The sequence below is a fragment of the Fulmarus glacialis genome, unplaced genomic scaffold (genome assembly GCF_000690835.1).
Source record: "Fulmarus glacialis isolate BGI_N327 unplaced genomic scaffold, ASM69083v1 scaffold44895, whole genome shotgun sequence".
Classification (NCBI taxonomy): domain Eukaryota; kingdom Metazoa; phylum Chordata; class Aves; order Procellariiformes; family Procellariidae; genus Fulmarus; species Fulmarus glacialis.
Window position 1 is genome coordinate 1 of NW_009217394.1, and position 14224 is coordinate 14224.

Sequence of the window (14224 nt, forward strand, 5' to 3'; positions counted from 1 at the left end):
CTGCGTGGTTGGTTAAACCACGACACCATTACAGAGCATTTCATTTGTAACTTTGATGCATATGAGGCTTGACTACAAAAAGGGAAATACATATTTGTGTTACTACATGATCAATGACAATGAAGTAAGCTCCACTTGATTTACATCAGACTAACTGAAGCAACATAATTTTTCTGGTAAGAATATTTGCAATTTAGACATTTTTAAAAATCACTGTAGAATAGCAGTTCTGTGGTAAATTCTAAGAAAACCGTCTTAAGACCTGGCTGATTTTTAAAACATGGACAGTTTAATCTGAAGCACTTACATATTTCAGGAATACTTAAGAAAAACTGGAAAATAAAACCCAAAACAAAACAAACAAAAAAAAACCCAACAAAAAACCAATCAGAACAAAACACACAAGCAGACAACAATCCCCCTCCAACTGCAAACACTTTACCATCTCTTTCTCGTTCACTCTCAGGCCTTGCTCTTGGTCCAGTATCTGACCAATCCCCTCTCAGCCGCAAACGTTTAACAGGAGGTTGCCGTAACTAGAAAGGAGGGGGGAAAAAAGAAAAAAAAGAGAAAGGCATTACAAAGCTATTTATGTTGGATGGTACATAATTTAAAGTCTAAATATAAATGCAATATCTCCATTTTCCTAAGTTACATAAATTCGTATCTGTCACAAAAAAATGGAATGCCAGCCATATGTTCAGATCAACTATGAATAAGCACAACACTGTATCAATAGAATGCAAGAGTTTTAGCTACTTCAACAGTCTACATCAATGACTCTCAGAACTAATGCAGCTTTTATTTTATGCAATACTAATTTTACTATGTTAATTGAGGCTTTCCATACTGAACAATAATAATTAAGGTTTTCCAGAATTCAGCCCAAATTCTGCAAAAATATTCACCTCTTCCTGGCAGCTTCAGTTTAATGAAATGTGGATTTGAAATTAAGCAAAAGGAAAAAACAATCAGACATTAACAAAACAAAGAAATTTTACGAAAATAAACTTTAATTTATTTTTTAACTTGTGGGGTTTTTTTAGTTTTTATAACAGGTTTTTTTTGCAGCAGGAAGTATAAAACAAGTATATACATGTAGTGTTACTTGAAGAGAAACAGCTAGTGCTTTGAACATTCAGAAAGGCAGTTCAGAGTTTGAAATATTGGCTGGATATTTCTGGCTTAAAAAAAAAGTGAATAGTTGCTGACAATTTTAAATTAAATGTAAAACCCCTGTGGTGAAATCATATTAAAAGTGTTAACTTTCAGGAGCCAGCAGATTCAGGAAGAAAGCTTTACATTCCTTCTACTCTATACAACTTAAAGCCAGGCTGAAATAAAAATAGCATTTAAGGAAAATCATCCAGTAAGAAGAGATTACAGGACATATTCTGTACCTACAAAAGAAAAGAATACATAGGATCTGTTATTAACAGGTGGTCACAATCTTCTCTCTCTATAGTAACTGGGCAGTCAATTCTCCACCAAATTACTTCACAACAGATTAACATTACATAGAAGAAAAGGAGAAGCGCAGAACCATTTGTGCCTCACAGTTTTTCTGGGTTCCTCTTTGCTTTCTCCTGCCTCAGTATAACTCAGCTGGACATTATACCCCCTTCTGATCAACAATATTTGTACTAGTAATAGCAGCCTGTAGCCCAGTAAATACAGCATGGTCATTGCTAGTAACAGGCCACAGGCTTAATATGAAGCTAACAACACAAGCCTCACGCTTGTCAGGCTTTGTCTGGACTTCACTTGCTTGGAGCAGTCTTTTAGCTCATTTAGCTGCAACAGCAATTGTCTAGTGACCAAGTGATTATCACCTAATTTGCTTTAGTTTTGCTTAGATTTGCCTAGATGTGTGGTGTACAACCTCTTGTTAACAGTTTTGACATATACAGGAACGCCAGCTAGCTAAGCTGTGCAAGTAAGAACCACCTATGACCACAGGATACTGATGCAGCATGAAGTAGTACAGGCACAGGCTGACAGCAGATGTCCTGCAGGTGTGGACACAGGAGGGTACCAGAGACGCCTTCTCAGCAACTCACCCGTGGCTGTTAACTGAACTGTAAAGGTTGGATCCAAGCAACAACTGTTTTAGGGATAACAACAAGGACAAAGAACAAGCATTTAAAGCAAAAACATGCCATATTGGCCGTCTAATAAAGAAAACACATCATGTAAAACGTGTTGAAAAACGTGTAAAAATGGCCTCCAAGCAGATTCTAAGAAAAAGAAGGAAGAAATATCAACATCATGCTTCTCCCAGAAAAGAGGAGGAAAAAATCACCATCATTATCATCACACTCATCCTCCAGGTGAAGACAGCAGGATGCGGACAACTCATTGTAAACTCCCTTAAGGCCCCTGCCTCAGACTAACGGTAATGAACTCAGGATACAGAATAGCTTGTGAAAGGGTGAGCATAATGCCAGAAAAAAAAGTAGTGGATGGCAAGGGGAGCGCAGGGGGAGCAGGAGAAACGTATATATAACTTCACTGCAGTTAAAGAGATTTGTTTTATATTGATCAGAAAATTTCGACTGAGAATACACCTCAATTACAAGAGTGACCTGCCACCCTTGCGGGTCTTATAACCCAAGATTCACGTAGATACCTTCTCATCTTTAGGAGAGGGAAACCAGACAAGAAAGAAAACCAGAGTGACAAAACATTGTAAATGTATAAATAAATAAATATATTGTAAATATGCAAATTTTGTAACACAATCTACTTGTCACATCTCAGTCTATGAACAGCAACATTAATTTAAGATTAATTAGAAGGGAAATACAACTGATACAAGTGTGCCACAAGAAAAAAAATATAAAATGTGAAAACAGGTCATCTTAATCACTTGCCTCTTCCCGTCTCTCTTCAGCAGAAGGAACTTTAAGTTCTCGTGCTGTGTCATCCTTGGGATCAAACAAGTATATGTAATCCGAAGAGTAGCTAACAAGGATCTCTTGACCATCTTCACTATAACATAGAGATGTTACTCTGCAGGATTTGTTATTGAGATGAGGAGGAACAAAACGTGCCACCATTCCAACAGTGCCCCTACCAGCATAATTCCCTATATTAAAAAAAAAAAAGGGCGGGGGGGGGAGGTAAGAGAGAGAGAGAAAGAAATGACACATTTACTATTGCAAATTTTCAACAACTTCAATATACTCCTTATTTAACATCCAACAAAAGATGATCAGAAAAGGGCTAAGTATCCTGTAGCTTCTGCATTAAATTGGATCTGAATAGTGACATATGAGATCTTACTAGTATTTTATATTTTTGTTTACAAACACTATGTACATTATAAAAAGAAAACATGAAAACACACACACAAGTATATTCATATATCACATACACATCACATGACAGTGTGTGGATGCTATCTGTCAAATGTAGTACAAATGGAAATTTTGGAACCTAAGAACATTTACACAATAATAATGCAAATCTGTATCTACACACAAATTAGAAAGGAATTCATTATATGAAACTTTGAAAATTTAGGACATATATCTCCTCTTTTCTACCCAAAATGTTTTAAAAAATTCTAGTTTTTCTTCGAGACATAATAATTGTCACTTTGAAACTGCAGAACTATACAATACATTGTATATCATGCTTCCCTGACAACTCATCTCCATTCCACACACCTGAACGATCTTAAATTCTAGAATTACAAGTGTAATTCTACAATTCAAGAGCTACTAGTTTGCTCAGTAGTCATAGAATACTTCACCTCTTTAAAAAAACCCAAACACACAACCCCAAAATCCCCCAAAACAAAACAACAGAACACTATACCAATATATCCAGAATAATTACAATCTTCAAAATTTTGTCTTTTCTCTCCTTTACTCTTTACTCCTCTACTCCTCCTTTACTCCTCTACTCCTTTACTGGCATACCTGAATTCATCTTATTCCTGTATTGTTACAATACAAGAGCAGGTACATAGTGCCTTTTAATCAATCCCCCAGAATTTGCTCCTCAGGCAGTTCTCACAGAATTTTGCTGACCACTGTGATGAAAGGGAGAGATCTTATAAGAACATTAGCCTAATGAGAGGCGTATTTGTATGTTTATTGAGTGATATTTACTGTTTCCTTTCTCCTCCATCACAATCATCAACAGGAAAATGCTGCAAGAAATGACAGATTTTGTGACACTGATTACTTACATGAATGTGTATGCACAGCTATGTATATTAATTCATATGTGTCCGAAACAAAAACTGATCATACATTGTAAGAAAGATACGTTAGAATTATATAACGCACTGTTGCTTGTCACCTGAAATTTTTTTATAAAATCGTTAGGTAAGCATCTGAAGCATGCTAGCTTTCAACTGAATAATTTGTAGCTTTTCAGTGAAATTATGTTAGATATAGCAACAACTACTGCAAAGGTAGGCATATTGCTTGATATTATAGACTTCATAAGATCGCTTCCCATAAGAAGCAACACATTCCAGCATGGCAGAGTACAAGAAGATAAGAATTTAATTAAAATTCAGGTGGACCACTGCAGGCTGCAATCACTAGTTTTTTGGAATCTTGGAATCACATGTTTCAAGACAAAAGCAGAGGCATTACAAAATGTCTTTTTCTGCATTCAGTATACAATGTATTCTGAGATGGATGAAGAGATTAAGTTTACTTACTTGAAGATTTCTGTATGAGCAAATATTAGAGTGAAATGACTCTATTATTACAAAGCATAGTTCTCAGAGAAGAAAGCTACACTTTCTTCAGTATTACACTTCAGTCATTCACCACCTATTTTGAAAAAGCAGAACGTGAAATTGGAACTGCAAATGGTTAGAAAAGCTTACTGTAAGGTATGGTTCCTACCTGTTGCTCTTGTACCAAGCATTCGCCGATCATATATTCTTACTGAGCTATCAGAACAACCCACAGCAAGATAGTATGGGATCGGTGGACAGATAGCAACAGAAGTGGCAGCACGCCGACAGTTTATTAAAATATCCTGGAACAAACAAAAATACAGCATTCAAATAACAGCTCTGAACATTTGAAGTATAATTCTATTTTTTACTTCAGAACACAGGCCCATTAGTCAAGGAGGTTTTGAGAAAACTAAGTCTGGCCCTGTGAAAATAGATTGTAAATATGCCAAACAGAAAAGCCACTGCAGAAAAGGAAAACTATCAGAGAAAGAAATATAGGATGAGATCAACTAAAAAAGAAAACAAACAAACCAAAACAAACCACAGGAACAAACATTTAGTAATAGATAAGCATAACAACTACAGATTTATAAACTAGCTTGCACCTTGGGTTTTCCTATGGAGACATAGATAACTGTTGAGTCAGAAGAGTACCAAATACACAGGAACAATCTAAATTAATTTAAAGGATCAGAATAGATTTCATCTACAGGCAGATAATTGGATAGATGAAAAGAAAGAAAGAAACCCCTAGAACTGGTAAATATGCACAAAGCAGAATAAAATTAAATTGAGAGTAGTAATACACACTTTGGTGTCAGTTTTTCTCCAATTCAGTATTAAAAATGTTTCTGAAATTCAAACACAGTGGACACCACCAATACTTTACCTTCTAGGGAGTAATACCAGTGACTAATTTGATCTAGTATAATCCATTACCAAATCTTTTCTTACAGAGGGACAAAGGACGCTCAAGAACACAAGGCTGCAGATGATTTTCAAGCCTCATTTTTTGCCTCCAACTCTGCACTCTATAGTAACTAATGTAAACCAGACCAAGAGATTAAATTTCAACATAGAATCTTTTCTACCATATCTGAAGCCTCACACCAAAGTTCATAAACTAAAAAATGCCAAAGGAGATATTAAGATAAAATAAAATCAAAAAAAAAAAAAAAAAAAAAAAAAAGACTCCCCAAACTTTTTTTGTTTCTTGGGAAACATGTTGTCATCTCCACCAACGACCCTGAAATCTATTATTACTAAAAGCCTTACCAGAATTCATATCCTATGTTTGTATGGTGTACAGCTCTACATTTAGGTCATCTTTATTAAAAGATTTCACTCTTACATCTTTACAATCTTCCTTTGTGCAACTTGTTTTGATTCGAGTATCAAACCATCTTACAGTGCCATCTTCACCACAAGAGAGGAAAGTATAGGGATCATTTGGTACTGTCATAATCTGCTCAAAAAAAAAAGAAAAAAAAAAAAAAAAAAAAAGAGTAAAAACTTCCAAAAAAACCCTTAATTTGAAAAAAAGCATCTACATTGAGAGCAGCAGTAAAGACTGAAGCAATTATGACTCAAGTCAAACTTTCTATTGAAATAAAGAGGAAAACTGAAAAACTGCTGATGTTTCTTCATTTTCAAGAAAAGGTTTGAACTACTGAAGTTAAAACAAACTGTGGAATGTCACACAAGATTAAATATTTATAGGTCAAAGCTTACAGTTATTTATTATCTTTTAATAAGCAACATACATTTACTGCAGTCAGTTTTCAGATAAGTAATCAATTTGCTGCAATAATTCAACAGAAGCTCAGTTTATTCTCTATCACATAGTAGAAGACAGTAACAAACAAAACCCTCAGAAGTCTGAATGACATGAAAATACTAGATGGCTTTTATTCCCATCGGGCCATCATTCCTTTACACTCAAAGTAGTCCCCTGAAGCAACTATGCATTAAAGACTGTTACTAACCTACTCACTGCATTTTTTTTTTTTTACTTTTTAAGAGAGCACCGTATTGCACCATTTTCCTGACCTCAGCCCTACTCAAACTAGGGAAGACTCAGATGGAGTCTCACATGTATGGCTTCACTCAAGAAGGCCTCCTTAAGACAAAATAAAAAGGCAAGCAAACATAATGTTAAAGCTGAATTCCACAGGTCAATGAACACACATGAAACGTCATGTTTTTACATGCTATCCCTTAAATACAAACCAGAAACTGTTGTAGAAACTAGCAGTATTTTTCTCTTCCTGCCTACTACTACTATCAGTAACTTCATAGAAATGTATAAAGCTACAAAAATCAATAATAGTGTGATACACTAATTCAACACAGAGCAAATGAGTGATTCTTTAACACTTTTTATGTGATGATTTATTCTCCTCTCCCTCCCAAAACTCTTAATAAAAGTAACATATGGATATCTGTAAATCTCTCTACTTAAAGTGGGATTACAAAGGTAATCTCTGCAGGATTCAGCGTTTCTTCTTGTGATGCTCAGTACATTACTGAGACAATGTGTGCTGTGCCAAATCTTACTGCTGACAAAGAAATAGTTTAACAGCCAGAACAAAGCCAAGGTTTTAATAACAATGGAACAATAAACTTCTAAGCTATGACCATTATTCCTCAATATGTTAGCGTAACATATTGAAAAAAGTGTTTTTCACTACACATTCACTCAAATTAATTTTATTACTGTAGTTATAAAAGCCAGCAATTGTTCTTCAATCCACTAAATCCTTCCAGCATTTTTGCTGTATTTCGATGCAGAGCTTTCATTGAAAACAGTTACTTTGTTCCAAGAATGCTGCTGAACGTGGTATAACACAGCAAGCTCTTATTTCTAGTAGCTGTATTTTATTTTTGTTCACACTGATATTATTCCACAATATACATGTAATAGTGCAGTACATACTTCCACTTGCACATGCCAATTTTTATGCATGGTGTTTAAAAACATAGTAAGTACTTTATAAGCACTGAAATAGAGAAATTGACAAGTGCAGACTCCAATAATTAAGAGTCATTGTTACTATATTTAAGTTCAACACATACAAATTATATTCATAAAATCCTTTTTTACTAACTAAAAAATCATTTTCTGTTTAACTTTAAAAATATATAGCTATATGATCATGTTACTGTATTGAAAGTATGAAGGTAAGAGTTGTCCATAAAAGTACATTCTCTTTCTGAAATGCAATTAACATGAAGGGCAATAAAGAAAAGCATTTGGCTGAGTAAAAATAAAATTGTAATGGCCTTGCATAAACAACAAATTCTCCAGAAACATGGTTCAAGAACTTCTCTCTCCCTCTCTATTTATTCTATTCTCCCCCAGACTTAAAAACAACTGTCCAATTATCTCACAGTTCATAACAATCTACGCAAATTTCCACATTCCTCTGTTTCAATGGATGTTTTTGTATTGTCTTGAACTGCCATAAACTCCAAGTTTAAAGCGCAGTATAAATTCAAACCACATTCAAATTTAGAGTTAGTACCTCAGGGGCAGATGATGTTAGCTTTTGTTATTTAGAGAATCCAATGAGTCAAAGTTCTATATTTAATATGATGATGTGATTACATACAGCTGGGCAGTAACGTCACAATATTTTGAAATTATTTTCCCACTCCAGAAAACTCCCAGTGGCAAAGTTGCGTTATGTCAGAAGCTGAAGCTGTATCTCAGCCATTTGCTGAAAAAAACCCTGCTATTTACTCTATCATACTTTCATATGCCAAGGCTCAAAAAAAGGTCTGCTATGCCACACAATAATATATGCATTTAATGTTCAAATACCAGGTTTAAGACACGGTAACAGAATTCATAGTCTTTATAAAAGGTACCTCCCAAAACGTTTTATAAGCCTATCTTTTCGAAGACTTTTTGAAGAGAGCTCAAATTTAGATATGTTAAACCTCAGTGCAAAACAGGCTAAGAAAAATAACTTCAAAAAGAGACAGTTGTTAAAATAGTCAATGTCATATAGGGGTTTGGAGATTCCTTCCATTAACTGTGTTTAAAAACAGTATAAACAACCAAAATGGTATCACACTACTGTCATTCAAAACAGCAATAATGCCCTCTTGTTAACGTTATTTGCTGAATAAAAATCATCCCCAATACCATTATTTTGACTGTGCAACATAGCAGTCAAATGTCCATACTGTCTTCAACTAACGATTTTGAAGAAATTTACTATATTCCGTACAACTGGTTACTGTTCAGTTCACTCTATATGGACAACAATAAAACTTGCATCTTGATTTATTAGACTGTTGGGCTCTCCGTATTTCTTCTAAGATATTTTTCAAACTCCTACTGACTGTTTTGACAAGTTTAGTTTGTTGCACCTATCAAATTTGTATTTATCATCTGGTTTAGTAGCTTGCAATGTGCATACTGTCATTACTGATGACAACAACATCTTGCAAAGAGACAACCAGCATCTCATATTACAGGTTAGAAGTGTTATGTTCCAGCCTCCATTACTACTCCTGACCCACAAGCACAACCGGCAACGACTTTCATTGAATTTTCCCAGTTTGATCATTGGTTTGCAGCACCACCTGGTGTCAGTCACTTCGTGTAATCAACCAAACTGTTGGTCAACCCAAGCTCAGGCAGATTGAAACTTAAGACCGCCACAGTGACTCCTCATGATGACTTTTATGCTGCCACCAACTCTTTCATTTGTAGTACTCTGAGCAGCCTAGCCCATGACCCCAAACTTCACGCACCCAAACTCACTGCTCTAATGATACTTCTACCACTACCTTCACATCTCCTCAGCACAGTATCCATGACCATCCTCCTATTCTCAAGCTTAAACATGTTTTATGTAATACTCACAGCTAGCTACGCAGGAAACAGAAGTACCAGTGAGCCAGTAACTGGCTGCTCCTCAAGCCTGCAGCCTGCCAGCAAGGGGAGGCTCTTATTTCCCCAGGAAGCCACAATGCAACGACCTGAGAGACCCTCTCCTCAACGAGGAGATTTCAGCTTTAAGAAATAGCATCTCAGTCTCCAGACGTTCTTATGAAAAGGCAGGTTATCTGAGATACAGAGAACATCCAATCAACGTGCAGAATCCACAGACTAGCATACAGACTACTATATATAGTAAACTTGAGTGAGAACTGAGGCAGTTTAAGCTTCTGACTGGGGGCCGTAAGGGCTGATGCTATTCAAAGGAAACAGTAGTTTCTCAATTAAAACAAATCTCAAAAATAAAATCTCAAAAAAGATGCGAGCCTGGGATCCAGAATCACATTTTGCAAAACTGAAAATATAGTCTCGTATTAAACCCAGGCAAAACAAAACCAAAACCACAAATCCCGGAAACAGAGTGAATACCACAAGGTTGTTCACTCAACTGACCTACAAAGTTACCCCGCACACAGGAAGTGTTTTTGACAAAACCTTTAATGGAACATGTCTAATTACAACTGTAAGGATACTTCTACTACATGATCAAAAATTTATTCTGGCAGTACTTCAGCCATTTTCTTTTCTCACACAACCCTTTCACACCCCCCGATGTTTTTAACAGAGATTTTAAAATATTTTGTTCACTTAACATACAAAGAAAGATTTAAAAGCTTGCTGTGAAATCTGAGCTAAATCTTTAAAAAAGCAATGGATCTGGGATTTTTTCCCCTCTGTGTGTACTGTGGTAGTGTTAAAAAAACAAACAATCAAAAAACCTGGCACATTTATAACCTAAGAAGAAAATAGCAGTATTTTTTCTATTTTAAACACAGTAAGTTTTACAAGCTGCAGATTAAAATAAATAAATATATCAATAATTCTGATTATCTTCCTAACTTAAGTAACACTTTGCTTCTTCACTTGCCTATTTATATGAACAAAACTTCCACGGGAGGATTGAAAATACTGGCTCTAAATTTACACATAAAGAGTTAACTAGAATACAAAATAGAGAAATTACCTAGAAATGTAAATCCATTTTTCAGGTTAAGTTATTCACACATGCTGAAATAAGCATTTCTTAGAAGGATTTAAATTGTGAAAAAGGCATTAAACTGCTGAAAAGTTGGGAGAGGGGAGAATAAAAATAAAAATGCAAAACATAGCCACTGTCCCCACCCCCCAACCTACTTCAGAAAGAAATTCACAGCACAATTTAAATCAGTTTTGCTCTGCAGAGGATTCTTTCAGTGAAGGTGTATTCAGCTACTATATTTGCAAAGAAAGTGGTCTTAATGACACTACCTTTTGGAAAGTCCTCCATTTAATTCAGACAACATATTTCTCTTTTAAAGCCTACTCTAAGAAAAAAAAAACAAACTAAAAAAAGCTAGAGGAAAGGTTCTTTAATTCTCACTGAAATAAAGCTTTCAGCAGTCTGGTTAAAATCTTGGGCAACAATACAAGAAAATATGTATTCTACTCATATACTTTTGTGAGGTACCTCATAGGTAGTTCCATAGTGACATGTATACTGGCATTGTCTGTTGGTCTCCGCATCTTGTTCAACGTTAGTGTAAAAAATGACTCCATCTCCGGAACAAGATACAATCTGTTTGTCATTGGTGCACGGTAAGAATTTTGCACTAAAAATATTGGCCCTGTGTCCTGAGCGAATGGTTGTTAAAACCTAAGGAAGAAAGAAAAAGGAAGGCTGTATCAGATGAACATTTTCAAAGCAAATAAAGAACGGGAAAACAACACAGTCTCTGGCACTATAAAACATCAGTTATGTACAGGCTGCCAGTAACCTACATTTTAATAGAACAGAACAGAGAAGCTGTCTTTACACCAAATTTCTTCTAAGAACAAAATGGTTCCACAATAGACATTAACTTATGCACTTGCATGAAGTATTCTGCGAAATGAAAGGCTGAAATGCAACTGCCACCTTTTGTTTTTAAAATGCTAGTTACATATCACATCAGGTTTCTCAAAGTAAAACATTAGTCCAGGGTGATAGTGCAGCCAGCCAGCATGTCAGTGAGGAGAGATTTGGAAGACCTGGAATATCGTGGGTCAAGAAGAATAAGGCGTTATAACCCAAACCAACTTTATAGACTTTAAAAATTGATGCTACTCTTCAAATAAACTCACTTTAAAAGAGAGAACTGAAGTTTATGAGAAAGAATGTTTTGAAACCAGTCAAAAATAAATAAATGTTTAAGAACATGATTACAGGGCAATAAACTAAGACTTGACTTAATCTCAATGAATGTCATTCATCTACAGTACAGCAGAGAAGCATATAATTTACTTCACCATCACAGTTGGTTTTAAAACACTTTGTGATGATTCTTTATATTTCCTAACATACTTATTAGTCTATCAAAACTGAAAAAACCCTCCATATGCTTTCCTGTGCACTAGTGAACATTCTATTCTTACCTTATTTCTCCCAATTAAACCAAACTGCATTTTCACCACTAATAGGAAAAAGATACTTACCAAGTTGTTTACAGTATGAAAATTACTTCCAAATTTCCACTCAATTAACTAATCAAAGAAAACATTATGCAAATGAAGTTGCTTTGTCAGTGATAGCTCATGTCTCATATTTCACAAGTACTCTTTCACACCTTTTAAACAATTCACACAAAAAAAGATTAGCAGTGTATCTGCATATTCTGAAAGATACACAAGGCTTAGTATTTTTAAAAAATTATCAAAATGGGGAGATATAATCCATTCATTTTGTTTCATTAAATCTTCCTCTTCATTTAGATTTGTTCAGATCTCTGCATTTTACTGAAAACGTTAAAACCCAGACATTCAAAAGAAATGAGAAACTCTGTATCAAAGGAGCAACTCAGAACAAGAAGTCCATAAGGTACCCTAGTTCAGATGACAGTTAAAGATGTCATCTCTCAATCCCACCTCTGATTTTACGTTATTGCTACTGTGAAAGGAATATTTTTGTCCTGCCAAGAAATCCTTTTTGATTTCCTTAATAAAAAAACCAACAAAATCAACAACAACAACAACAAAAAAACACCCCAAAAAACCCAACAAAACCCACCACAACATAACAACCAACTAGGGACTTCTCTACCACCTTAGCTTCCCCTTGCCAGTTGTCCACCACTTCCTCCCTATTACGGAATACAAGCAGGCAGACGACGTCTCTTTGCTCTGCTGTCACGGTCCTTCTCTCACCAAATTACACATGCTTCTTACTTTTCCCCCTTTTTCTCACAAAACCCAACCTAATGCCCTTGCTTTTCATGCAGTCAATAGCTAACTTATTCTAATCTTCTGCTTCAGTTTTCCCCATCTGCAGATCTCACTTTAGACGTGGAGATCTACATTTGATGACTGTCCTCAAACTTGGAAAAACTCAGATTTTTCTTTCCCTCCCTTCTTCTCTCCTCCACTGTAAAGTGAAACAGCATTCAGAAATATATACAGCTACACATTTTCAGTAAAGAAAAGAGTTTTCTCACAGGCAGACCTAACCTCGTCTTGTCTGCCCCTCAATTTTCTGTCTACGTTGCACAGTATTGCAATAAAAAGTATTAAAGTACTACAGCATTTATTACATGCAGATTTTCCATGCCCTTCTTGACTTGCACTGTACATCCTTTTCTACTCTGGTTATTCTACTGCCTTACAGAGAGGAGAAAGAGGCATAAGAAGTTGCTGGTGCCTAGGCAGCAAAAAAGATGAGAAAATGTAACACACACAACCAACCCCCAAAAGCCTATCGTTAGCTACACAGAGTAAAACAATACCACCACCTTACTCCATTGGAGCATTTTACTACCAACATGTAACAGGCTACATATACTTAATCACTGAGGAAAAGAGGGAGGGGGGAACAAAGAATTTCAGATGTTCTTCAAAGTACTTGACGAGCTGTAGTAATTCAGACGTCCTCATAACTTTTGCAATTGCTTAAGTAATACGTTACACAGAAAATCAACTGAAGAGGCAACAAATTCAAGAATTCAAATTGCATCTCTTAAAAGCGCAGATTAAATCTTTGGGACGGGATTACTAATTCATGTAGCGATCCCAGAAGCTTGCATACAAGATCCATCCCTAACAATAAGTACTTTCCTCCAAGAAAGTAGAATTTCTGGCAGCTAGTCTGTTGTCTTCTTTAAACCTGAAACGTTTAAATTCCGTATCCAAATGGAAACTCCTTACAATAAAAAGTCACCACTTTTTTAAAGTGGTTTTATTTCCACTCTGGCTTACTTTTTGAAAAGAAGCCTGTTGAAACAAATGCAAGTCAAATATCAGTGGGTTACTAAGCTTTTCAGTATGTAGTTAATTTAGGGTTCCCATTCAAGATATTCAGCACAGAATCATTTACAATCCAGCCCTTTCAATAGTACTTCCTTTGAAGAGGTCAAAATCCCCTTTAGAAGTAAAGGAAAGCAAACTTAATGGAACCCCATCGTAAAGTGAAAAGTAGCAATCCTGATTCTAGAAAAGCTGTAAACCTTCAGCCCCACTAAGCACCCTCCAAAGCCTCCCCAGCACTTTCTCATGTGAGC

General features: G+C 35.6%; 1 protein-coding gene across 1 annotated transcript; it reads right to left on the reverse strand.

Annotated features, from left to right (window-relative positions):
• Positions 1 to 442: 442 nt before the first annotated feature.
• LOC104078121 (DDB1- and CUL4-associated factor 6) lies at positions 443 to 12140 on the reverse strand (the record flags this gene model as incomplete). Its single annotated transcript, XM_009579644.1, has 6 exons — positions 12111 to 12140; positions 11167 to 11352; positions 6060 to 6173; positions 4872 to 5007; positions 2874 to 3088; positions 443 to 536 (listed from the first exon to the last, which is right to left on the reverse strand). Coding segments are annotated over exons 1-6 (775 nt in total), but the record flags the coding sequence as incomplete, so codon positions are not given.
• Between the last annotated feature and the right edge of the window lie 2084 nt (positions 12141 to 14224).